The 26,247-nt window shown below is 58.8% G+C and overlaps 1 protein-coding gene across 5 annotated transcripts in view; it reads left to right on the forward strand.

Annotated features, from left to right (window-relative positions):
• The window catches only part of SHISAL1 (shisa like 1), a 74,511-nt gene that overhangs the window by 29,115 nt on the left and 19,149 nt on the right, over window positions 1-26,247 (forward strand). For all 5 annotated transcript variants that reach the window (XR_005365500.1, XR_005365501.1, XR_005365502.1 and 2 more), the window contains exons 3-4: window positions 241-454; window positions 9,949-10,266. Coding sequence is in view for 2 of the 5 variants with exons in the window: in XM_038550256.1 (XP_038406184.1) it covers window positions 241-454; window positions 9,949-10,266 (532 nt within the window). In the remaining 3 variants the exon portion in view is untranslated. The remainder of the gene's footprint in view (window positions 1-240; window positions 455-9,948; window positions 10,267-26,247) is intronic.

A 26,247-nucleotide genomic window follows, 5' to 3' on the forward strand; every position in this document is an offset into this window, starting at 1 on the left:
CCTGCTGTGTGCAGAGCCGCTGGAGGGGATCCCCACGAGGCTTAAGATGCATCTGGGGGACACAGTGCCAGCCGGGCTGGCATGGAGGGAGGTCTGGGTGGTGACAGCTTCCCGGTCTGGACCACTGAGCCCTCCTGGGGAGGGAGGAGGCGCGCAGCCCCCCCAGGCTCATGGACTCCCAGGGCAGTGGGGCTTGGGGACCCCTCTCCCCACGCTGACCCTGGGGACTCTGTTTTCCAGTCTTGTCCGCGCACTTCCGAGTCTGTGAGCCCTACACGGACCACAAAGGCCGCTATCACTTTGGCTTCCACTGCCCCCGGCTCTCGGACAACAAAACCTTCATTCTCTGCTGTCACCATAACAACACGGTTTTCAAATACTGCTGCAACGAGACCGAGTTTCAGGCGGTGATGCAGGCAAACCTCACGGCCGGCTCCGAGGGCTACACGCACAAGTGAGTACCGCGCTGGGCCCCCCAACAACTCCCCAGCCCCTTGGACAACCAGAGCAGGCCGGGTGGGCCTGGGAGGATTCTGGGGAAGTCTTCAGGTAACAGGTTTTCGGGCCTGTCTGTCCCATGACATTTGCCTTCTCTTCTGAGCAATGGGCACCTGTGAGCCCCCCTCCCGGGGCCGCTGCAGATGTTAGGTGAAGTCAAGGGCGTGGAATGGAAGGTGCGTGGGCCTGGAATCCACGTTCCTTCCTTCGCGTTGATTGGTACCGCAGATATGGTGTGCCGGTTCCGACCCACAGATTAATCCTACACAGCCCCTTTCTTTAAGGGGATTAGAACGCAGGAGACCAAGGCCCTGATGGAAGAGACCAAGAGTGTAAAGAGAAGTGTACCCTGCAGAAAAGCAGTGGGGAATATGCTGAGTAAAGGCGTGCGGGATTGAAACTACATGCATTTCTCTTACCATGAGTGAAAGAAACTAAGCATCTTTCCGTGGGTTTGAGAGCCACTTGTATTTCTTTTTCTGTGAGTGAGCTGTTTATATCCTTTGCCATTTTCCCATTGAAGTTTTGGCTTTTTTTTTCTTATTTATTTATAGGGACTCTTTATATGTGAAGGAAATACGATGAGCTGCAAATATTTTGTGTGTCTTTAAATTTGTGTTGCTTTTATCTCATACTCAACTTTTAGTTGTTATGTCAAATCGGGTCCATTTCTTTTCTTTTATGTCTTCTGGGTTTTGTAGCAGACGGGGAAAGGCTTTCCCTGCTCGGAGATCGTTAAAAATCCTCTTACATTTTCTTTCACTTTTTTTGTGTGTTTTAGTTTTTTGCCTTCAAATCTTTGACCTGTTAGGAATTTATTTGGATGTAATATTTGCGTTAGGAATCTAGCTTTATTATTATTATTATTATTATTATTATTCCAAATGGGTAGCCAGTTGTCCCGAACCATTCACTGAATTGCCCATCACTCCTCCACTGATGTAAACCGCAAACTTTTATACTGTGATATACTAGATTTGAGTCTCTGGATGGATGTTGGTACGTCTTCATGGCTTTCATTGATCTATCCATATACTAGTATCTCACTGTGTTACCTACTGCGGCTTTTGATGTTTTAAAACCTTCTTAGTCTGTTCCCCCAGTTCTTTGGTTATATGAACTTGAGAAGCAGCTTGTTTCATCTTGTCCCCTCCAAGAATCCACTGGGTATTTTTTTTTTACTGACACTATGTTGAATTCATAGATTAATTCAAAGAGAATGGACTTTTCTTGATATTGAATCCAAGCACACAGTACAGACAATCCCTGACTTATGAAGATTCAACTTACGACTTTCCAACTTTTTTTGGGGGGGGGGCTGGGAAGGTAATGACTTTCCAGCTTTTTTTTTTTATGACTTTCCAACTTTACGATGGTAAGAAAGCGGTACGCATTCAGTAGAAACTGTACTTTGAACTTTGATCTTGTGCCAGGGTAGCAGCACACAGGACAACCCTTATTTGCATGCTGGGCAGTGGCAGCGAGCCAAAGCTCCCAGTCAGCAGGCAACCATGAGGCTCCACATCTAACTCACTTGCTAGTTTCTGTCCCTGTATAACCATTCTGGTTTTCGCTTTCAGTACCGTGGTCAGTAAATCACATGACATGGTCCACACTTGTCTACAAGCCTACACCAAGTAGGCTTTCTGGGGATGACTTTGCCTCACTGCAGGCTACGGTGAGCCGTCTGAGCACGTTCAAGGTCAGCTGGGCTAAGCTGTGATGTTTGGTGGGTTGGGTGTAGTAAATGCAGCATGTACTTAATGAAATTTTCAACTTACAACTGGCTTGTTGGGACATAGCCGCATCGTAAGTTGAGGAAGATCTGTTGGTCTTTCCAGTTGTTCAGATGTTCTTGCATAGTGTTTTGGAATGTATCTTCATGGATATTGTATGCATATCTTTTGCACTTGTTCCCACTTACTTCTTTGTACCCTGTTATTATAGATAGGGTCCTTTTTTTCCATTACATCTTCCAACTGACTCTCATTTAGATGACAAAACCTGAGCAGCCCGGGTGGCTCAGTGATTTAGCGCTGCCTTCGGCCCAGGGCCTGATCCTGGAGACCCAGGATCGAGTCCCATGTCGGGCTCCCTGCATGGAGCCTGCTTCTCCCTCTGCCTGTGTCTCTGCCTCTCTCTCTCTGTGTCTCTCATGAATAAATAAAATCTTTAAAAAAAATAATAGATGACAAAACCTAATAGTTTCTAAATATGAAGCTTATACTCAGCCATCTTACTGAACTTTCTTATCTTTGTTATGCTTTTTCAGTTGATTCCTTTAAGTTTCCCATTATGCTACTTGCAAGCAACGATGATTTTATCTGCCTTCCAATTTTTGTGCCTCACTTCTTTTTCTTGTCCAATCATGTTGGCAAGTACCTCTAAAGCCATCTTTGGAATTATCAAGCACTCATCTTCTTCCTGATATTGACTGGGCCACTTCAGATACGTTCCCAATAAGCCTGAGGCTGACTTCTTGGGTGGCTATATATTTTTTTCATGATGAGGAAAAGTTCATTTGGAAGGAGAGTTTTGTTAAGCGACTGTGGAAGGGAGTGGTGGCACCACTGTGGGGGGGCCTGAGCCCCAATCTGTCTGATGTTGGGGCTTAAATGCTTTGCTACTGTGCCGTGCTCACTCAGGGGAAATCTCCTTTCCCTGTGGTCAGGCAGGAGATGCAGACTCCTTGACTATCATCCAAATCTCCCTCCTCCCACCGAGGCTGACTCCCCAGCCTTCCTTCCTCAAATGCATGGGTGCTTCCCCTGAATATCTTGCCATCTGCTCAGGCCTTAGAATAATTCTGTGTGTGAAGTCGTTCAGCAAGTCCTGTCCATCACAAGGGCTGGAACCAGGCCTGGAATCTGACCCAAGCCTTTTATACGACCAAAGACTGACTCTCCAAGGGTGGAGAGAGGTGCCAGCAGTGGGGTTAAGACCCTGGAGTGCAGTCCTTGCCGGCCGAAAGCCAGACGGAAGACAGAGGCTTGGCAAAGCAAGCAGACTTCTCCGAGGCTCTGGCGACTGGTGTCTGGGATCCTTGTTTTGAAGCCCACAGGTTTCTATAATCTGCACATTTCCACAGGATCTCACACAGAATACTCCATCCTCTCAGCACCGTGGGGCCTGGTTGCTGCGAGGAAAAGTTCGGCCATACGATAAAGCCATTCCCCCTGGGGAGGAATGGAAATATTGAAGAAGTTTAGCTTAGCTCGAATTCTTTAATCTCAGAAAGCATTCACAGAGTGCGCGGCATGGGGCTGGCTCTGCGTTCAGCTCTGTCCTTGCCATATCACGGAAGGCACCCGTGGGCTCCATCCTGAGCCCACATCACACACGGGGAAGGCGAGGCATGGGGAGGCTGTGTGATGATGGAGCTAAGCGCCAAGCCGGGTCTGGAGGCTGCTTAAATGAATCTGGGGCCTCCACCAGCCCAGGCAGATCTGAGTGGGGAGGCCCTAGAGTGAGGATCCCCAGCACAGCACCACTGACACCTGGGGCTGGATCCTTCTTTGCGGGGGGAGGCTGCCCCGTGCCTTGGACGTTTAGCAGCCTCCCTCGCCACCACCCACGAGACATTGCTAGCAGCCCCTCCCCACCAGCTGGCTGTGACAACCAGCATGTCTCCTGATGTTGCCAACCGTAGGGTGCAGGATTGCCCTGGCGGAGAGCCACTGCTCTGGAGGGATTCCTCCTTGTTATTCTCTGTCGAGCTTCCCCCTGCCTCCCTTCCCACAGATGTGGATGGAGGCCCAGAGAGGGGCTGTGCTCCTCCCCCAGGCGGTAGCACGCCGGTTGTCCCTGTGCTTCCTGTAGGGAGGCCTGGTGCCGGATTTCCCTGCATCCAGAAGTTGTTACGAAGGTGGGAGCCACGTGGTCCAGAGGAATGAGCATTTCCAGGCAGGGTTCCCTGCAGCCTGAGTTTGAAGTGCCAGGGGAGCCAGGGGGAGCAGCCGCAGGGGCTGGGGACCTCCTACGGCCGCAGGGGTGGAGGGGAGTGGCAGGGGGCCCTGAGGGCTTTAGGCTGAGTCTGTACTCATGGCCGGTGCTGGGGACAAGGACAGAGGACACCACAGGAGCCATGATGAGGAGAGAGGCCAGCGTCACCCAGAGACGGGTGATTCAGAGCTCAGCTCAGAGGCCCTGGAGGCCGCTGCCCGAGCTCAGGGACTTGGGGAGCAGGCCTGAGCCCAGGGAGCCAGACTGGGACTTTGCATCCAGGCAGAGCCCACGGCAGAGAGGGGGCTCCCCGATGTGAAGGAGCTCCGGGTGGTGTCCACCTCTGGGACCGGCCTGCCCACCGGGGCCCTGAGCCCCCCGGATGGGGCCCTGACTCTGGCCTCGGGGCTCTGCTACCCCAGAGAGCCGGGACTTGTCTGGGGGGGGCAGGGTACGCAGCCGGTCTCTGCCAAGGGACCGGACGTTCCACTCTCCCAGACCCGTGACGTGGCCCCGGGCGGCACGGACCCTCCCTGGGCTTCTGGAACATGCCCGGGGTCCGTGAGCAGCCGTGGCGCCTGGCACCCGCCCACGTCACCCACCCCGCCCGTGAATCAGCGAGGAGGCAGGGCTGGTGACAGGGAAAAGGAGAGCGCTTCTGATGACTTATTTATTTGTGTTTTTCTGGAGGAACAGAATGGTTTGTTTTGGTTCTCGCCGCCTGGCGGAAAGGCAGGCAGAGCGAGGGAAGCAGCGCGGCCCACGGCCCCGCAAGGCGCCCCTTCCTGCCGAGCGGGCGCGGGCCCTGGGCCCTCAGGAGCGGCGCTGCGCCCCTTCCCTCGCCAGGCGCCGGGGACCCTGAGCCCCGACCAGCCGGGCCCGCGGGACGGCGGAGGCGCGGGGCGGTGAGTGGGCGCTCCCTGGCCAGGCAGGTGCTGCGAGAGGCGGACAGTGGGAGGGATCCCGGGGAGGCAGAAGGGGCCTCCGAGGCTCCAAGGGCGGCCTGCGTGCATTACCGTGCTTCCCTTGGCCGCACGTGAAGCCTCCGTCCCCCAGAGCTTTCCCTCCCCAGCGCCGGAGGACCTGAGAGCCCCCGAGCCCTGGGTCTCCTCCCGCGGGGCCCGTCCTGCCCGCCTCACAGCCCCGTCCAGATACTTCGAGTGCTAGATGCAGCCCCTGAGTGTGGTCCGAAGCTTCCGGATATTCTTGTCCATTCTTCAGCCCCGTCAGGCCCCATTAGGCACCAACCCCGAGTGCCCACCGGCAGCCTTCTAAAGACCAAAGACTTTCTAGAATCATGCTGTTTCATAATCAGAATGCTCTCTGCCAAGCCAGGGGGAGGGAAACAAATGAACAATTTTGAGCACTTATCGTAATGCGAGGGGCCTCCCAGCACCTTTGATCCACATAGAGGTGTTATCTAGGGAGAGGGTCCTCCCCTGGCCCCCTTACACCAGGGTGAAAAGGCGCCTGTAGTCGCACAGCACACACAGGGCCCAGCAGGGTGGGGGACAGGTGCATTAGTCACCTGGGTCAGTCACGCTCGGTGATGAGCAGCCCCGAAATCCCCATGCTTCCAGGCTCAAGGGCTTATTTTGGGCTCACGCTCTGTGTCCTTCTGGGATCACCTGCGGCTCTGTGCGTGCAGCGTTCTGTGGCCCAGGCCAATGGAGCGCACCCCATCTGGGGCAGGATGTCCCCGTGGCAGAGGGTAAAGAACACTGGTGGAAGCACGAGGCGGCTCTTAGACTTCTGCTCAGAAGCAGCCACAACTCGGCTGCTCACAGTCTGTTGGCCGAAGCACATCCTTTGGCCCAGCCTATTACCAGTAAGGCTGGTGAGAGGCATGAGGACGACGCAGGGAGGGACAGTGAGTGTTTGGGTAGCCGTGGACTCTGGTGGGGGGACTTCCGGCCCCAGCCGCCCGTCTGGCTGATGGACCTGCTCCTGTAACAGTAGGCATTCGGTTAATTTCTCCAGCAGGGGTTTTTGTTTATCACTTGGGAGACACCCAAAGAATGTGACTCAGTAAATATCCCCAAACCCACTGAAAATTTGCTATCTGTGGCTTTCGGCTGGCTTCACATCTTGCCCCATAAAACAGCCTCTGTTTTATCTCCTGCCCTTTACACAACATAGGCATGGACACCACAAAGCCCCCTGCATCTGGATGGAATTAATTTCCAGATCACATTTTAAAAATTGAATTAAAAAACTCAGAATGCTTCCAGCCAGCCAACCATGGGGGAGGTCAGGCTGAGAAAGGCAGGAGAGCTGCCTGGGGATGGCATCTGTGGCCTGGGCCCTCCAGCCAGCTGCCACTCCCGCGTGGGCTCCCTTGCAGGGAAGTGGGAGTCCACGCATGCGGCATCTCCCACAGGTGCACCCCTCGTTTCCTGAGTGGGGAGGGCAGAGGGAGCAAGTCACCACTCCCCCGTTCCCCCCTCAGCCCCCCAAAGGCCAGCTGGAGCAGCCAGCGGCGACAGGGACCTGCAGGCCCAGCAGGGCCCATGCACACATGCAAAGGCAGTGACACAGTGAGATGCAGGATGCTCGGGGGGCGGGGACTGGAGTCTGTCCCCAGGTCCTCAGGTCCCCAGGTCCTCAGGTCCCCAGATCCCCAGGTTCTCAGGTCCCCAGGTCCCCAGGTCCCCAAGTCCTCAGGTCCCCAGTCCTCAGGTTCCCAGGTCCTCGGGTCCCTGGGTCCTCGGGTCCCCGGGTCCTCGGGTCCCCAGGTCCCCAGGTCCTCAGGTCCTCAGGTCCTGGTACACGGGAGCCAGACAAGAGGACCACACCACGCAACTATAGGAAACCCCTCCCTGGACACGTGGCCAGGACCTTGGGGTTCTCCCAAGATTCAGCACACCCCGGGGATACATGGACCTGGGTCCGAATCCCAGTGCGGCCACTTCCCAGCTGGCTGGTGACTGTTGAGTTTTCTTTTAATGATTGGTGGAGAAAATTAAAGACAGCAGAGCCAGGCGGTAGGTTCGAGAGTGCTTTAATGGGGAGCACTCCCGGGTGAGGTTCCGTGACTCGTGACTCGGAGAGGCTCGAGTCAGGGAAGTCGCACCCAGGCAAACCTCAGGGGGGTTATAAAGAGTTTATGGTGGGAAGATGAGAGTAGGGCGGCGTTGGCGAGAAGATGCTGGCCGGGGGTCGGCCATTCTGAGGTCCCCAGTCTCGCCAGCCCAACAGCGACTTTGCCTGCCCGGCGCCCACCTCCTCGCCTGTGCATGGGGCAGACTGGCTCGTTTGCCACCTCCCGGTACCACTGCCGGGGTGATGGCCAGCAGGGCTATCAACTATTAGCGAACACGAACACGTAGAGGGAAGGTAACATGTAGTCGGGAAGCTAATTATATCAGGCCACCATCGTCGCCAGCTCACCTTACACCCCACGTGTGTCAGCAGTGGCCCCCTGACCCCAGCCTCAAGGGATCTCAGATGAGCCTCTTAATTCTTCCGAGCCTCAGTTTGCCATCTCTAGAATGGGGATGGTGGTGATAGCAGTAACGCCTCCTTCTGCGTTTGCTCAGCGTGCTGACCGGGCTCCCGTGCGGAGCGCGCACGCCTGCCACCGTCCTCGCTATGGTTCTGTCTCAGTCCTGCTGGCTCCAGGCCCAGCTGTGGCCCAGCCCCCGCCCCCAGCTCCCTCCGCTCCCTCTCTGCGGGGCAGCATCTGCACGCAGCTGCCCTGCCTCCCCCTTCCCACTCCCCTCCCTCAGCCCTGAGGCTGCTGCCATGGGAACCACCAGGGAAAGGCCTGATGCTTGCAGAGATGCCCATGCTGTGCGGGCTCTGGGGAGCCTGGAGAGAGGGTGCTGGGGACGTCAGGAGGGCCGCAGACCAGAGCCAGGCCGCGTCCTCTGTCCACCCCAGGCCTCCTGCCCTCGCGAGCCAGGCCGGGCTGCCAGCCTCTGCTGTCCTACAGAAATCACACCCAGATGTATCCAGGCGAAGAAGGCAGGCGGCTTGGGGCCTGGCTGTCAGTCATTCACACCTTAGTGTAAACAAGCCCCCAGGCTGCTGCAGGCCTCACAGGGGTGGTGGCTGGAGGTGGGGCCGCACAGGGGAAGGGGGCAGCCCAGATACACAGCTGCGTCCAGGCCCTCAAGCAGACACCAAGGCCTGAGCACTTACCAGGGCCAGCTCCACGCTGAGTGCCTGATACCGAGACCTCCCACTTGAGGGGCTGCAAGCACCAGAGCCAAGTTTTCAAGGGGGAGGATTTGGTTAAGTAACATGAGGGGTGGTGTTGCAGGCAAAGAGCACATGTGGGCAAAAGTGAGCAGCCCCTGGTCCAGGCCCAGGGGTCAGAGGGCAACAGCCCCTGCCTCACTGCTGAGGCCAAAGCTGGGCAGGGGGTAAACTGAGACCAGAAGAGGCCTCAGTCATGTCCTGCAGATCCAGAGACACATAGGGGTTCTCCAGGCCACACAGCACAGCTGGTCCAAGTCAGACCCTGGACCGGGTCTCCCGGCACCAGCCTGTGCTCTCCCACCTCAGGCAGGGTCTAGAGGGACCCCAAGGGGACCGGTCTGGGCAGGAGCTGGGGGTGGGGCCCCCCCCCATTGCGAGCAGGGGCTGCGAGGCTGGACACTGGCTCTGCCCGTGCAGTGTGTGGCCTGTGCCACCCGCCAGCACACACCCACCTGAGCAGATGCCGCAGCAGTGAGCACACGGAGGCGGTGTCTGGGTGATTCATAAATCAGCCCCTTTAGGTAGCTGTGGGCCCTGGTGAGCACCGTTGGGAGCACAGCAGCCCCGGCTGCACCGGCCAGCCCCAGAAACAGCCCCCCTGGCACCCAGGGGACACTCGGACCCCGGCCTGGGAGGCGGACAGATGGAGCCAGACAGCCTGGTCCCGGGGAGGGTGGGGAAGAGGGCGCAGCAACCCCCCCTGGGGGAAGGGGGGCATGAGGTGAGCTCTCGGCAGCACAGGTGGGTGTGAGGTGCCCCAGGGTGCCCAGGGCGGATGCTGGGGGCCAGGGGCCTACGGGCTCAGGAAGTTGGGTTGGTTTGTCCTCAGACAACAGACGTCCCATGTTTGTGGGGGATCGGAGGGGGTTAGGGAGGAGCTGTGGGGGGACCAGGGGTGGAAGAAGCAGGAAGGGATGCAGGAGACCTCCTAAGCCAGGAGCCAGGGGGCAGGCACAGGAGGCAGCTGGCCCCTCCCACGTCGGGAGGGACCCGAGGGTGACGGTCTCTCCAAAGCCTCTCCCAGAGAGGGGCCCCCCTGAGATCCTGGGGGAGATGCTCTGGGGCAGAAGGAGGGACGGGGGGGGGGGTGGATTCCAAGGATCTGGGAGGAGGCTATCAGGCAGGTGGGGGAGAGAGGGCGGAGGGTGGGCGTGGGGAGGGGGGACCCAGACTCCCTGCTTCAGGGGGGCGGTGGGGGTGATGCAGCCCCTCCCCGCTGGTGCCCCCAGGTGGCCCCGAGGGTGAGCTCCGTCTTTGGGGGCTGCTTCCTCTCGCCCCTCAAACTCTGTCTCCCTTTTCCCCCAGCAACTACACCGCCCTGCTGGGAGTGTGGATCTACGGCTTCTTCGTGTTGATGCTGCTGGTCCTGGATCTTTTGTATTACTCGGCAATGAACTACGACATTTGCAAGGTTTACCTGGCGCGGTGGGGCATCCACGGACGATGGATGAAACAGGACCCCCGGCGGTGGGGCAACCCTGCCCGGCCCCCCCGGCCAGGGCAGCCCACCCCGCAGCCCCAGCCCCCGCCAGGCCTGCTGCCACAGGCGCCCCCGGCCGTGCACACACTGCAGGGAGACGCCCACAGCCCGCCGCTCATGACCTTCCAGAGCTCGTCCGCCTGGTGAGTGGTTGCCGTCGGGGCCCGGCGCCGCGGTGGATCACTGGGCTTTGCCAAGCTGGGAAAACAGCGGATCTGGCTCCCCGATGACCCGATCGTGCGCGTATCTTATTGGCCAAGCGGGACTTGAGGTTGCCCGTGGGCCCGAGTCAACAACGCGAGGTGGAAACGGAGCTGGGGAGCCAGGCGTGCGGGTTTACGCCCGAGAGCCTGATGTGGGGGTGATGGCCCCCGAGCGGTGGATGGAGCTGTGAGTTTCCCGGCTGCCGAGGCAAAGGGGGCAATTGGATGGCTTTCCCAAGTGTTCAGGGTCAAACGGGGCAAATGGGTGTTTGGGGTCGGGGGCTAAGCTTTCTCAGCGTGAAGTTAGGAAGTAAGCCTGTTCCTGGGTTGGTTCCTTGTGTTCCCATGCCCTGAGGCAGGCTGCTTAGCGATGGCTCAGGGGACAGGAAGGGAGGCGGCCAGGGAGGTGGGGTGTCAGGGGGTCAGCCTAGAAGCGTGGCTGCGTGGCTCTCACTTCCGCCCAGTCCCAGGCACCTGGGGGGTGGGGGATGACCAGCCTCGTCCCCGAAGAGTTGGAGGGAGGGAGGAGGGCTGTACATTTTGGAGCAGGAGCCCCCTGGGAGGGAGGCCGGCACAAAGGACAGCAAGGAGCCAGGCAGAGGGCAGATACCACCACCCCCACCACCCCCACCACCCCCCACCCCGGCAAGAGGTCGGAAACCGAGCTGCAGCCACAGGCATGTGGGACGTGGGGCGCGTCACCCCGGGGCACCCCAACACTGAGCCCAGGCTGCACGATCCGTCGCAGAGCCCGCCTGCCCGCAGACGCACGCGTTTTCAGCACAGCGATCACTGTTGAGTCCATGAGCTTTGCGGGAACCCCGACCTGGGTTCGAGTTCCAGCTCTGCCGTTTACCAGCTCTGTGTGCAAATAACCTCAGCCCTCGGGACCTTCCAGTCCTCGGGGAGTAGTGGAGAGAGTGAGCCTGGTCCCCCACCAGGGTCCCCCAAGGGTTAAATTAAACCCCTGGCACCTAGTAGGTGCGCGGTTAACCGTCGGTGCTTCCTTGCTGGGGGAGGCAACCAGGCTCGATGAGGATGAGGATCACGGACCGAATAGCCAGCAGGTAGCGACCTTTTCAATAATAAATGACTTAAATAATGAATAAGATGCACTTAAATCAGCTTATTGATCGAGTAATTGCCCCATCTGTCACGCAGAAGACAAAAACACAGCCCTGTTCAGCTCAGCTTGACAAATGCCGACTGAGCCGGTCCCCTGGGTCCTCCCCCCACCCCCACCCCCCGGGCAAGGCAATGGGTGGAAAACCTTGAGGAGCAGAGAGGAGGGCATGAACCCGCACAGAGCTACGCGTGAAACCGGCCTGACCCGGCGGCAGCGGGGTTTTCTGTGGCAGGGGACACACCTGGGGTGTTTGTCAGCATGAGGTCTTGGGTCTCCTCCCCGCAGAGCCCAGTGGTCAGCAACCCCTGGGGGTCGTGCCTGAGGTACCAGAGTTAGAACCGCTGGAAAGCATCGTTACAAGCAGCCAGGTGTTTGGAGAGCAGGGATCCTTTCATTTGAGCGATGGCTCTTTCCCCACCCCCTTACCCCTGACCCCCCCCCATTTGGAATGCCTTGAGCCCCCCTGAGCCTGCCAAGCTTGTTGGGATTGTGCATCAGGTCTCAACAGGGGACCGAGCCCTGTGGCCTAAGTGGGAGACGTTTAATTTAGGTGCTCGGGGCTCCTCGTGTCCCCCTGGTTCCCACCCTGTGGACCCAGGATGGCACCCCTGTAAGCGCGTGAGCGCCCATAAAACAGGTCATCAGAAGCCCGCGAGGATGGGATGTGGGATAAAGGATTCACCTGGCGACTCCCAGCTCCTGCTCTGCCCTCGACAACCTGGGGTGACCCTGGGCGAGGGGTTCCCTGCTTGGGCTTCCCCTCTACCCGAGGCGGGGAGAGGGGCGGGCGCGGCGAGCCCTGGTTAGCTGCTGGCCTCCTGGTGGCTGCCTGTGGTGGCAGCAGCATCTGTTGAGCACTTGCTGTGTCCCTGGCACTGTGTTGGCTCCAACCCCACGGGCTTGGTGCCAGGGTTGGGGGGGTGTGGGGAAGAGGGTGAGTGGTTTCCCCAGAGTCACGGGGCGATGACGCAGCAGGGCTCTGGCTGCCACCCCTGTGCTGGCGGAGACCCCCTACCTCCCACCGTGTGCTGGGCACTGAGGACGGGACACGTGAGACCCCACACATGGGTGAACCAGCTCGGAAGGTCGGAGGATGGGACACATCCTGGGGGCGGAGCCAGTGCATGGGGGAGGGCACAGCCAGGGGGTCTGAGCAGGTGTCCCGGGCAGAGAGCCCGGGCTGCGACCCACTGTGGTGTGGCCCCCAGGGTGTCACCGGGTGTCACGGGTGTGTGGCTGGGGCAGGGCTGGGCTCTTCTCACTCACAGCTTCTACCAGAACAAGAGCTGGAGTCTGTGCCGCTTCATTTCCAAACTGTCACCCTGGGTCCTCCAAACAGCCGCCTGAGCTGCGTCCCTGGCCTGGCAGAGATGCGTCCCCCTGGGGCACAGATCCCACCAGTGGCTCCCCTGCTCCTCACCTCCAGGGCCCGGGGACCTCAGGCTCCTGCACCCCACTCCAGCCATCCCCCCACCACTCAGCTCTGCAGCAGAGCGACCTCCTTCCTGCCCAGAGGCCCTGCTCTTCCCCTCCTCACCCACCACCTGGGAACCCCGGTCACCTTGCCCCTTGGGTCACAACTTCCTGGTTGGCAGGCCCCCTGGCCCATCCTGCTCCTGCCCCTGCCCCCCGCCACGGCCGAGGCCATTGACTGCCCTGCCTGCCGTTCTGACCGTAACCCGGCTGGACAGCCCAGCCCCGCATGACGCAGCCGCGACCTGGTGTCACAGCCGTGGAGCCACCACGGGGCGCTGAACAGTCACCACGAGTGCGTCTCGGGGGCACAAGGCTGCTCAGCCCCCAGGCCCCTTCCAGAAGCCCCCGCAGACGGCTGGCTCGCTCTCTCTCTCTGTCCCCCACTCCAGGACTCCTTCCTTCGGCGGCCCCTCCCTCCTTGTCCGTCCCTGCACCATGCACTGATCACAGGACCTCCGGCGCCTGGACGCTTCTCCCTCCGTGGCCCCCGGTTTCTCCTCACAGGGGCCGGGGCACCCGCACACCAGACCCTTCCCCGTGTGGGGGGCGGGAGGAGGGGTGCGAACTCACACGCATCACCTGGGTTCCTGCATCTCCATTAGGTTCATGGCACCCTGGGGTTCCATGTGCTTATTCGGAGTTTTTATTTGGGGGAGGAGGGAGGCGTTCGGGGTCCAGGGATGCAGGAAGGGACAGAAACGGGGGATGGGAGAGGGAAGCGGTCGCCGCCGTGTTCCTGTCGCAGGCTCTGTGCGGGGCTTGGCACCGACGCCACCAGGGCCGTCACTCTTACCAAGTGGGTGGTGTCGGTATTAGCAGCCCCGCTAGGGAGGCTGGGAGCAGCAGGTCTGCCTGGGGCTGCGGTTGAGCCCCGGGTTCACGAGCCACTGGCACCAGTGGTAGGCTCTGCGACCTCAACTGTCCACACCTCAGTTTCCCCATGAAGACACCAGAGGTCACAACCATCTTGAGAATTCAAGGGGGGGATCCTCAGGGAGGATGTCATCAGCCCGAGTGGCCTCTCAGGCGGGCAGGTCAAGGGGGTCAGGGTCCTGCCTGCTCACCCAGCGCCCCACATGGCTGGCCTCGGCCACTGTCCTCTCCTGTCTGCCCTGCGCGCCAAGGATGTTGTGCCCCATTTTTGGATGTGGAACCTGGGAGCTCGGGGGAGGTCAATGGGTCACCCCGGGTAACCCAGCAAAGGGGAGACTGAGGCAGGGCCCCACCCCAGGGCTGAGTGTCACCCCACAGCCAGTGGGCCTCTGCTGGGGACTCGGCCACGGTGGCGGGGGGCTGAGGCTCTGGTCAGGACCCCAGGCCGGAGGGTAGGAGGGAAGCAGCCCCCAGGAGAGGCAGCCCCGGGGGCTCCACGGAGGAGGCCCATGTCTGCCCAGCCCGGCTCTGCTCTGTGGCCCCAGACACCCACTCTGTCCAGCCCCTGCCCCAGACCCTGCCCCAGACCCTGCCCCAGACCCTGCCCCTGCTCCTGTCCCTGCCCCCATCTCTGCCCCTGTCCCCTGCCCCCACCCCACCCCAGCAATGCCAGGTTCTGGCCACCAGCCCGAGGCCTGGTTGCCTCTGCAGCAGGATGGCCAGGCTCTCCCCATCCATGTGGTGGGCCAGCCTGCAGGGTGCTGCCTTCAGCTCCCCCTCCCCTGACTCCCGTCGTCCTCCCCAAAGTGGGGACAAGGCGCCCTTGTGGTTCTCTGCGCACCTGCCTGCTGTTCTTGTCTCTCAAACATGGGGGGGTGCACTTCGGGTCACGCTGCCCTCCTCCAGCTCCTGGAGCAGCAGGACCTGAAATTTGGGCTGCAACTCAGCTCCCCTCCCTCTCCCTCCCTCCCTTCTCTCTCCTCCTCCCCTCCCTCTCTTCCCCCTCCCCTCCCCTTTCCCCCCTCTCCCCTTCCCTCCTCCCCTCCCTCCCCCTCCCTCACTTCTCTCTCCTCTTCCACTCTTTCCCTCTTCTCCCCTCCTCCTCCTCCGCTCCCTCTCCCTGTCCACCCCCTCCCCTCCCCTCCCCTTTCCCTCTTCTCCTCCCTCCCTCACTCCCTCACTTCCTACTCAGACTGAGCATTCAGCCAACACTCTGAGGCTCCAGCACCACCCCCCGCGCCCCCCCCCCCCGCGCCCCCCCCCCCCCCCCCCCCCCCCGTCTGTCCTTGGCCCCGCCCCGCCCACCATCACTGACACTGGGCCACACCCTCCCTCAGCCAGAACCCGAGCCCAGGCCAGTGCAGGGACCTCAGTGTTGGGTTCAGGGTGCACAGTGGGTGCACAGCTTCTCCTCCACTGAGCTGGAACGCCCCTCTGTCCCCTCACACTGGGACTCAGGACTCCTGCCCGCCCCAGGGGCCCTCATGGCCAAAAGGGGAACAGAGGGCACCCCCTGGGGCCCTGGGGCCTCCATGCCCTGGCCTTCACTCCTGCCTGCGCTGCCAGGAGACCCTCCAAGGTGCAGCGCTGTCATCCTTGCTGTCTCGTCCTGAGGACCAAGTGCCCACCTGAAACCCCAGGCTCCCTCCCACTCCCACCCCCCTCCTGCAGGGCCTCAGCCCCTGGCCTGGCCCCCAAAGCCTTCCCCACCCCACTGCTCTCTCTGAAGCCTCCCTGTGAACAGCACTGGGAGCCGTGGCTGCGTGCACAGTGTAGACGCTGCCCTCCAGAGTTGTCTCCACTGGCTGCCCCCTGACTCCTGCAGTGGGAACTGAGCACAGTGGGGTTATCATCCCCTTTTACAGATGAGCCAACACAGGCCCAGAGACGGCAAGCGATTTGCCCAAGGCCACACAGTAAATCCCTGGGCTTGAGCCAGACCTTCCTTGTCCCAGGTCTCCCAGGACCAAGGAGGACCCTGAGCCAACTGCCACAGGCCACTACCTGCCTCCGAGCCTCTTCTTTTTTTTTTTTTTTTTTTAAGATTTTATTTATTCATGAGAATACACAGAGAGGAGAGAGAGAAGCAGAGACACAGACAGAGGGAGAAGTCCGAGCCTCTTCCTGCCTTGTCCCCAGCCTCCCTCCTTCCCCTGCAGGCCTGGCGCCCCCTCTGGCCCTTGCCGAGTCACACCTCTCTGGGGAACACTCCTATTCATCCTTCAAAACCTTCCTGAGGTCACCAGCCCTGCTCGGGCCTGAGGGATGAGGCAGTGACAGGAGAGGAGGCCGCCCGGGCCCCGTGGCCTCTCCGTCTTTCAGAACTCAGGGCAAACTTCCTGACTTGGCCTGGGAAGAGTGTTGTTTGCGTATCTCAAACTTGAATGGCCGTTCAGTCCCCTGGGTTTTGTTAGAGTTGCCAGTTCTGGTGTGACTGGTCCGGGTTGGGCCTGGGAGGTACCGATGCTGCCGGCCTGGGGGCCGCCCCTCGAGTGGCAGGGCCAGAGCTGGGAGCGACTTTGCAGGGTGGTCTCTGAGACTCCTGGGCCCGGATTGACAGAAGGAGGACAGAGAGTCTGGGGTGGGGGGTCTGGCCCCTTAGACAGGAGAGGAACAGCTCCCCGAAGTCCGCCCGGCCTGCCAGCAAAGCCCCAGCCAGAGCGGGGCTTGGGTGGGCACAGAAGGATCTCAGATCACTCAAGATCCTGTAGAACCAAATTGCATCAGGCTCTGACGGGTCCTGGAGGTTCCTTTAGTGGCAGCAGGGGTGCCCTGCGCCCAAGGGGCTCCCAGGGCAGGACAGAGGACAGCCACAGTTACACAAAGTGCCTGGAGAAGCTGGACAAGGCCTCCGCGAACTGCATGGTGGGGAGGAGTCAGGGCAGGCTTCCTGGAGGAGGCAGAGGCAAGGTGGAGCCAGACCTGGGGAGCTAAGGGGAGGTCACTGGGTTGGAACAAAATGGAAAAGCCGCTTCAGACAGGAAGCAGCACCAGTAAAGACCACAGGGACCCTGGACATTGCAAGAGGCTTGCAGATGTCATGTGGCCCGAGGCAGAACTGGACTGTGGGCCGATGCGTGGGGCGCCTCTCAGCCCCAAGGCCCCTGTTGCCAGCAAAGCCCCCACAGCAGCCTGTCCCACCTCCTTCCTCCCTAACCCCAAACCCGAACCCTTTGGCTCTCGATAGAACTCTTCAGAGGCCTCGCCATGGGTGCCCGGAGTTCACCCAACCCCACACCCTTCCTCCCCAAAAAGCTCGGGATCCCGGCCCCGCGGCCAGATTCTTGGAATGTGGTTTCCGTGGGAGGCCACGGGCCAACGGCAAGGAATTCCAGAAAGCCAGGAGGCAGACAGGGAGACGGTTGGCATGACATCAAATACCAAGGAGGCGTCAGTGATTGGAACTCAGGAGGCAGGGAGTGTCTGTGTGCGGGTGGAGTTTCAGGCCCCGTGGCTCTCAGCCGGCCTGGAAGGCCCCCAGCCTGTCCCCCAGGATCCCAAGCCTGTCCCCCAGGATCCCCCGCTCCTCCCACCCCGGCCCCGTCCGCAGGGAAGGCACATCCTCTTGCCCCCCGACCAGCGGGCAGCACGGAGTCGGGGGTGACCGTGCGGTGTGTCCTCAGACAGGTTGCCGGCCCTCCCTGAGTCTCAGCACTTCCCCTGAGCCCGTCGCAGGCTGCTGCTGATTCCTTTCTGGGAGCCATGCCCTCACCCCGCCAGTCCTTCCTCAGCCCCCGGGGGAGGCTTGGCCCAAGGAGGGATGCTGGGGTTTGGTGCCAGGGAGCACATTTAAGATCGCAGCCCAGCAGGTGCCACGCGGAGCACTCAGGCAGGGTGTCCTCCAACCCCCCACCCCCCGCGGGAATGTGAGAATGAGTGTTTTGTCTGCTTGGTCTGCCGCTGTGTCCCCAGCTCTCCAATGCTGACTTGATGAACCCCCCATTTCACAGCTGAGAAAAGCGAGGCACAGTGAGGTTAGGTACCTGGTCACAGGCGCACCCAGCATCGGGACACTGGGCAGCTTGGAGGACTGCGCGGCGTTCAGGCCCAGGTCCGCCCCCTGGTCCCCTCGGCCAGGGAGCCAGACACGACAAGGCAGGCAGGACACAGGAGACAGAGCCCGAGGGCCTCGGATGCCCCAGGCAGCCTTGGCTGGGAGCTGGCTGTGCCACAGGTGCTCAGCCCCTCGCGGGGCAGAGGGGGAGGACGATGAGGTGTGGGGTCCAATCCTGGGCCAGAGACCAGCAGGGACAGGAGCCCATCTTCCCACCCCTGTTCTGGGCCGGGCACCTGGACGTTCAGCTGGGCTGACCCAGGGACAGATAATGGCAGTGAGCCATCAGCCTCCTTTGACAGGAGGGAGCCCAGAGGGTACCCAGTCCAGACGGGGCATCGGGAGAGCTTCCTGGAGGAGGCGACAGCTGGAATGCTCTTCACAGATGAGTAATAATTGGGCAAAAATATAAAGGGGGGAGGGTGTCGCTGGTGGGAGGAAGAACACGTGCAAAGGCCCGGGTAAGGGTCAGGACACTCGGGGTCCCCGCAGGGAGCAGCCGTCCTGGGACAGAGTGCATCTCAACGTTCTCCTTCTAACAGGATAATCACATTCCTTTCTCTGGTGAGAACCTCTTTACTGATGCTATTGCACAAGAGGCCAGAAAGGCCCCCCTGAAAGTCTTCTCTCTTCCTGCTCCTTCCCTGCCCCAAGGGCCACCAAAGACCCAGACACAGACCCCAATTCAGGGGTCTTAGGACAGACCGGGCCCCAGGGTCCAGGAGAAAGGACCAGACCACATCCAAAGCGACCGGGGCTGAGGCTGGTGGACTTTCCCGCTTGTAACAACCAGCAAACCCCACACCACTGGAGCAGAGGGGAGGGGTCGGAGGAAGGGAAGCAGTTTGGATGGAAAGCCACGGGCAACCAAGGTTCAAAGCCCGCGTCTGCCCTCCTGAGTTGTGGAACCCACACAGGTCCTGCAACCTCTCACCCCCCACCCTGCCCCGGGGTCCTCATAGGCTCCGGGGTCACCCGGAAAGGGCGAAGAGGGCCTGGGCAGCCCGGAGCCAGAGCACCTGGTCCTGAGGCCTAGGCCTAGCTATCAGCCTCTCAGCCCTCCCCGCGGCGTAGCGCGTCATCCCCGGCAGCGCCCTGTCCACGCCATTGCCATCTGCACATCAGGTTGCGTATCCTGGGTTTTTAGTTTAACGTTGTGTCTTGGCGAGCTCGCTGCATTACTGGGGAGGCTTCCTAACGCTGCTGTACTGGCTGCTTTAGCCGTCCGTTGAGAGATGATGGTTCATAAGTCGGTGACCCACTTCCCTGACTCAGGCCACCAGAGGCCTCTGAACCCCCTACACGCACACGCACACACACACGCACATGCACAGTGCTTCTCCCTCCACCCCTCGGAGCATCGCTCTGCCTCGAGCCGGGCCCCTGCGCCTCCAGGGCCAGAGGGTTTCCAGATGTGGGCATCAGGCGACCACAGCCCATGATGGAGCGCTGGCTCACTCGCTCCCAAAGCCTCCTGCCTCGTTGGAACGACCCCACCTGCTACGATGCTCTATTTATTTATTTATTTATTTATTTATTTATTTATTTATTTATATTATTTTTCTTTATGGGCAGGAAACAGTGTTTAGATGCAAAACCCGTTAGAGGCAGACAGACCTGGGTTCAGATCTTGCGCCCCCATTTTTGGATCCCTGGAATCCCTCCTGCAGGTGTGGGAGCCAGAGTCCCCTCACCTGGAGCGCAGAACGATAGAATCAGCACCGTCTGGCTCAGCAAGAGGAGACGCAGAAACCGCCCCCCCCCCAGTGTTCCTCCTCTCACCCCCGGCGTTGTGTCAGACTGGGGCGGGTTTTCTGTGATGTTGAGGACAGCGGTCAGCTGTCCCAGGGTCCCCAGCCCTCCGGGCTGAGTGCTAGCTGCCCAGGGAGCAGTCAACACTGGAAAGGGTTTCAGTGGACACATAGGAGTTTTCTGGAAGTGGAGATATGGCCACGTGGGCAGAATGCAGCTCAAGCTAAGTCGCAGAGGATGGGAGAGGCTAGTAAGAAGTGGGGAGCCCCGGGGGACCTCCAGCCCCTGGGTCCCGCTCCTCGCGGTTCTCAGCCCCACCTTGGTTCCCCTTTGCTGCCGCCTCCTCGTCTCCCCAGCCGTCCACACCACAGGGCCCAGGGCTCCCACCTTGACCCTGTTCTCTCTGTCTCCACCCACGGGAGCCCCACCTGCCCTGACAGCTCCAGACTTGTCCCTCTGCACCTGCCTTCTGGGTCTGTCTCCACTGCCGTGTCCACCACCCCCCGCCACCGACTCCAGACTCGGCCCTGTGAACCCTGAGTCCTCACAGGCGGCCCCTTCGGGTATTCAGTGGGCACACCCAGCGTCCTCTGCCCTCCCGCCATCTCCTCGGGACGGAATCCCTGACTCTTTGCCACTTCGCACATCCTAGCCGGGACACTGGGAAAACGGACCCAGAATCCACCCTCCACTCCCCTCTACCAAAACCACCCACCTGGCCCATCCTCCTGCCGGACTGAGGCGGGGCCTTCAAAGTCTCGTCCTGCTTCCTTCCTTTGCCGCCCACAGCAGCAGAGCAATCCTGTAAAAATGTAAATCAAGGCCTGCTGATGTCTCCCCTCTCTCTAGAAGATGAATCCCAAATCCTTTCAATGGCCCACAACCTCATCTGATACCCGTCCCGGTCCCTCTGTCCTCATCTCCCCGGATTACTCCAACCACACTGGCCTCCCTGCTGTTCCTGGAGCTCTCCAAGCTCAGTCCCACCTCAGGGCCTTTGCACCTGCCATTCCCTCTGCCTGAAACTCTCCCTTCCCAGATCCCTGCTCCACTCCCTCCTTCCCTTCTACTAGGCATCTGCCCAGATGTCACCTGATCAGAGAGGCCTTCCCTGGCCAAGATCTATAAAATAGCACAGCCCCCACCACAGCCATCCCTTTGTACCCGCCCCCACCCGCATCCTCTCTCATCTTCTGGTGCTCACCACCTGTTGCTGTGTTTGTTTTCTTGTCTGCTGTCTGTCTCTGCTGTAAGGAGATGCCAAGAGAGTTGGGATTGGTCTGTCTGTGCTCAGCCATACCCCAGCACCCAGCACTGGGTGCTCAACACCAAGTGTTGAATGGATGTGTCCTTATCTGCCCAGTGCCCGGCCTGTGGTAGGCACCTGTTAAGTGCCAGATCAGTGAATGAATTATATTATTATTGTTGGTAATAGGTCCTCCCACTTCTTGAGGATCTTCTGAGCTAAGCAGCTGCAACAAGCAGCTGTCATCGTGAACTCTGTGTGTGGAGGAGGAAATGAGGCTCGGAGGAGAGAGCCGCTTGTCTTGAGCCACACAGCAGCTGAGTTGGGCTAGATTCACACCCAAGTCCAGCTGACTCCAAAGCCCACAGTTGTGGAGTGGGAAGCAGTGTCGGCCTGTACTTCTCCCGCCAAGAGAATAAACCCCAAATGGTGCTCACAAAGCACATGGCCCCATGCTGGACCCGATGACAGGGGTTCTCTGCACAAGTCTGGTCCTTCCCTCCCTTGGCACAGGATGCTGAGGATCCCCCAAAGCGCATGAGGCCTGGCACACCAAACCCTCTCTGGCCTCGGCCCAACACCAACTGGAAATTTTTCGCAGGTTCTGACCCAGAACAGGCTGTATCGCAGCCTCCAGGGGACATGTGGTAGGTTTGGTTTGGCGGCAGGGTCTTCGTCCTCCCTCTTGCATCATCTGTGAAGGTCTTTCTGGCCCTCAGAATCTCTCTGGAGCCCCAAGGAGGGGCCAAGGCAGCCAGGTGATCCTGTCTGTCCACCCAAGTGACCCCATCCATCCACCTGGCGGCTCCCTATCTGTGGCCTTCCTGTAGAAACCTCGCCCCATTGGAGGGGGACCCAGCCGCGTAGAAGGTGAAATGCAACACACAGGCTGTTTTTAAATAAAACTTTACTTGAAAGCTCTCAAAGCCGCACTCCAGCAAATGTGCAGAGGAGCCAGCCACACAGTCTTGGAGTCAGAGCTGGGCTCAGACCGTGCCTCCGCTTGGCAGTGGGGAACCTCGGGCAAATTATTTAACTTAGACTCACTCTCGCTGTCAGTAAAATGGACTCAAGTAGACTTGCCTTGGGATGATTGCGAGGGTTATAACAGGGCCCAGCAGGTGCCAGGTGCCTCAATAAATCCTGATCGTAATTATTGTAATTACGATCAGAGTAAATTAGAGAAGAATGGCCACATAGCACTCCCCCCCCCACACACACACACAACTATGGGTGTTTTGCATTTTCTGTTTTCTTCTGCACGTGGTTTAATACTTTTCTAGTAATGACGTGCACATCGTTTTGCATTCTAATTATATTCGCATAGCATTCAATTAGCCATTACCCTGTGGTTTCACTTAATTTTTCTAAATATCATTTTAGTAGCTACCCAGTAGCCCAAGTCCCACATGCTAGCATTAACTGAATTGTCCCCCTATGGTGAGGCATTCATGCCACTTCCAAATTGTTTTTGCTATGACAAATAATGTTGCAAGAGGGTAAACATACTCCAGAAAGTCAGGGGCAGCAATAAACACCTTTAAGTGTTTACAGTTTTCCCTTTTATGAATTATTTCCTCTGGATACATTCCAGGCAGGGCAGTGATTGAGCCGAGGCATGTGACAGCTGTACGATTCTCTGTGCCAGTATCAGCCTCCTCCCCAGCAGCAGCTTGTGAGGATGGGGTGCCCTCATTTTTATATGGTCTGCGTTTCTTTGATTTTTAGCGAGGCTTTACACCTTTCCTTTCACTCATTATTAACTGCATTTCCTCTCTTGTGGGTTGCCCATCTATGTTACTGTGACCCCAAGGCCGGTGGTAATTGAAGGCATATCAATGAGGCAACTTTTGTTTTTCCAGACTTCAGCTTCTGGGTGTTCCTCTTGTCGGTATCTCTTTCCCCTGTGCTGTTTACTTAATACACGTTTAATGACTTTAAATTAAGTCGCCTTTTTTTTTTTAAAGATTTTATTTATTTACTTATTCATGAGAGAGAGAGAGAGAGTCAGAGACACAGGCAGAGAGAGAAGCAGGCTCCCTTCAGGGATCCCGATGTGGGACTCGATCCCAGGACTCCAGGATCACGCCCTGGGCGGAAGGCAGGCACTAAACCACTGAGCCACCCAGGGATCCCAAGTCGCCTTTTTCGAAAACTCAGACTTGCTCTAAGCAATCACATCTTTGGTTTAAGGGTTATAGTTTTCCTAATATGCATTAAAACAAAGTACAAACATAGCCAAGGTGTGCCGGGGCCTACTTGCACCGGCTCACAGGAACTGGTAGTTAATTTTTTAGGAATTCCGTGAACTTGTTGTTGAATACAGCCTCTATAAAAATTAAATGATATTAGCCGACAATTAAATAAATTCTATGAAACACAGAAGTAATAGGCATTCGCAACTCATCACTTCTTCATGATTTTGCTCCATTTCTTACCATCTGTGTTCTTGAGCTTTTATCTCGTGTCTGTGCCATGAAGCTTACATAATGTTGACTCTTGTGCATCTCTTCCCAACGCTGACATCACGTTGACAGTATTTACACCATGGAAATGGGCAGCAGATGTTACAAATCAGGGCTTTTCGCTCTCAAGATTTGGTCATTAAATGTTTGCTGACTGGCATGCCACTGCATGTAACATTTCAAACGCTTGTGCGTTCAGCACCTCCGACCATCTGCCTGCCCCATGGTCTGTGAATCTTTGTGCAGAGAAGCGAACATGTCCTTATATGTTTGCGAAACTGGATCCTGGTACTGCCAGGAACACCCATAGACAGGCATCCTGGGCAGTTGTATCCGGAGCAAAAGGCAAGGTAGTTCTGGAAAGGAGATTGATCAACTTTTTCCAGTTCCTGGTTCTTTCTGGAGGAAAGAAACAAAGGGAGATGAGAAGGCAGGAGGACTGGTCAGAACTACCTGTCGTGCATCTGGCCCTCGGTCCCCCGAGGGAACATCCTGGGCCGCCCCTTTGCAAACTCGCCACCCCCGTCTGCTTTTGCTTCTCAGCGCCAGTGTGTACTGTTGTGAGGCTGTGGCGGGACACCCGTAAGTCACTCCTTCAACTGTGCTTGCTGAGGGTTGGCCATGCCCTGCGCCAAGTACAGGAAATAAAAGATAAAAAAGGCACAGCCCCCTCACCCTCCGAAAGGAACACCAGCCAGTGATGTACAGAAAATCAATCCTGGCCACTTACTTCACCTGGAAAATCAATGTATTCAGTCACAGGGCGGATAGACCTTAGAGAAGGTTCTGGAAAAGTCTCTTTGAAGATGCACATCCAGAATGAACTAGACTGGACTTGATTGCAGACACCTCTTCCAGCTCAAGTTCCAGATAGAAGTGCACTGCCTCTGGGCCCCGGATGCAACTCTGTGGGGTGGACGAGCCGGAGGGGGGGGACAGCCAACCAGATCTGCAGGCCTGTGACCTTGGGCTAGTCACTTGCCCCTCCTGGGCCCGTTTGCCTGGCTATGAAAATGGGGGCGTTCAGGGGACAGAGATGGAGCCCCTCCCCCAGGAACCTGGCACAGAGCAGGTGCTCAGCCACGGGGCGCCCCATTCCCGGTGGCATCTGCCAGGGGGCCTCATCCTTGGAGGGGGCTCCTGCAGTCCTGTCCACACTCTCAGCCGCCTGGCCCCAGGGCGCCGCGCCCAGTCAGCACGCTAGTTTGGAATCAATTATGATTCCCTAACCCGGTGACTGCGGCCAGCTCCTGTTTAAACAGAGATGCCAGTCTGAGCGAGCAATCAGCACACAGATGTTTGCACGGAGGCCCGGGCACATCTGGGGGAACCCTGCCTGCGGGAAAGGAGGAAGCTTCTTCATGTCAATTGGACAGGAACCCCATCCCATTGCCCACTGCCCCCCCCCCCCAGGTTTCGTGGAGGCCTCACGATTGCCACGAAGGGAAGCCGCGGCTCAGCTCACAGCTGTTATGTGGCCCCAAAGCATTTAGTTCGGGGGCTCTTATCGGCCTGGCTCCCAAATCAGGCAGCTCCGGGCGAGAGAACCAGGAACTCGTCTCCTTCAGCACAGGCCGGGGAGGACCAGGGAAGCTTTCCTTCTTTATTCCCTCCGTCATTAAAACTCTGGCCTTAACCCTGAAAATATTTGCTTCCAAGAATAGATGCTCGTTGGCGCCGCGAAACACTCCCAGCCTGGGCATCCCGCCGCCGTCAGAATGATGGAAACCAAGGCTGGCCTGTGGGCCGGGAGGGCGCCCACCCCTCCTAAATGCCCTGATGTTTCTGAGGTGCCTGGGGGGTACCAGGGGGAGCTCCTTGCCAGGGTGCCTGGGCTGCCGACTCAAGGTATGGCTCCAGCCAGCCTCAAGTGCTGGGACCTATGGCCCCAGGAATTTCTTGGTGTGGCAGCCCAAGGACCCCATTGTCCACCGAGGCGCCTGCCCAGCTGTGTGTCCTTGGGCAAGAGCTGCTTCACCTCCCTGAGACATCAGCGGGGGAGGGAATAATCCCCCCTGGCAGGGGAATCACTGGGATGCAATCTGAGGATGTGCGGAGGACCTACAAAGGGTCCCCTTTCCCTGTCTCCGTCCGCTCTGTGAGCAGGAACAGGGCCCCCTGCCAAAGGCTTCCTCCACCCCCTGCCCCCCCCCAAAGCTGAGGTTGCTGAGAGCTTATGTCACAGCTCCTCCAGCCAGATAAGGAAAAAGGATGTTGTGCTGGATTGTTCTGTTATCAGCTTGGTGACCCTGGGGTCTTCACATCCCAGGATCCACATCCCTGGTAAGGCCGGCCAGAGCGCTCTGAGTTTCAGGAAGCCCAACACCAGCATCGCGGGGCCCGGGAGGCGTGGTGGCAGAGGAGCCCGGGCCCCAGTGTGTTCTCACATTCCCCGTCTGTGTCCAGCCCTTCTTCCTGGCTGCTGACCGCAGGCCGTAGGTCCCGGAGACACGCCCCAGGGGCCCTTCCATGGAGCCCGGGCCCCCTCAGTTGCCCCTCCGCTCCCAGCCCCCTGCAGGTAGGTCCCCTTCTCCCATCCAGTGTAGCTGAGTAATCCTCCTCCGAGCCTTCGACTCCCCCTTCTTGACCTCCCCTGCCCCAGAGTGAGGAAACAGGACTTCCTATAATACATGCCTTGTTCCGTGACAGCTCAGCGGCTGTGTCCCCGCTGGGGCCCGGCCCCATGCCATCGCTTACGTGGCTCTAAGGGGCACATCTTCATCGCCTCTGGCATCCAGACGTATCCCCCAGCCGAGGAGTCAATTTAGGGAGCACTGCCTACTTATTACCCCAAAAGCCATTCTTTACGCTATGGTGCATCTCATGATTGATGGCATCGGCCGAGGGAGGAAACACAGGACCCCATGGGGTGGCTGTCCTGATGGGGAGATCGTGTTGGTTAGTTTAAGGAAAACATAGGGCAGCAGAG

The sequence above is a fragment of the Canis lupus genome, chromosome 10 (genome assembly GCF_011100685.1).
Source record: "Canis lupus familiaris isolate Mischka breed German Shepherd chromosome 10, alternate assembly UU_Cfam_GSD_1.0, whole genome shotgun sequence".
Lineage (NCBI taxonomy): Eukaryota > Metazoa > Chordata > Mammalia > Carnivora > Canidae > Canis > Canis lupus.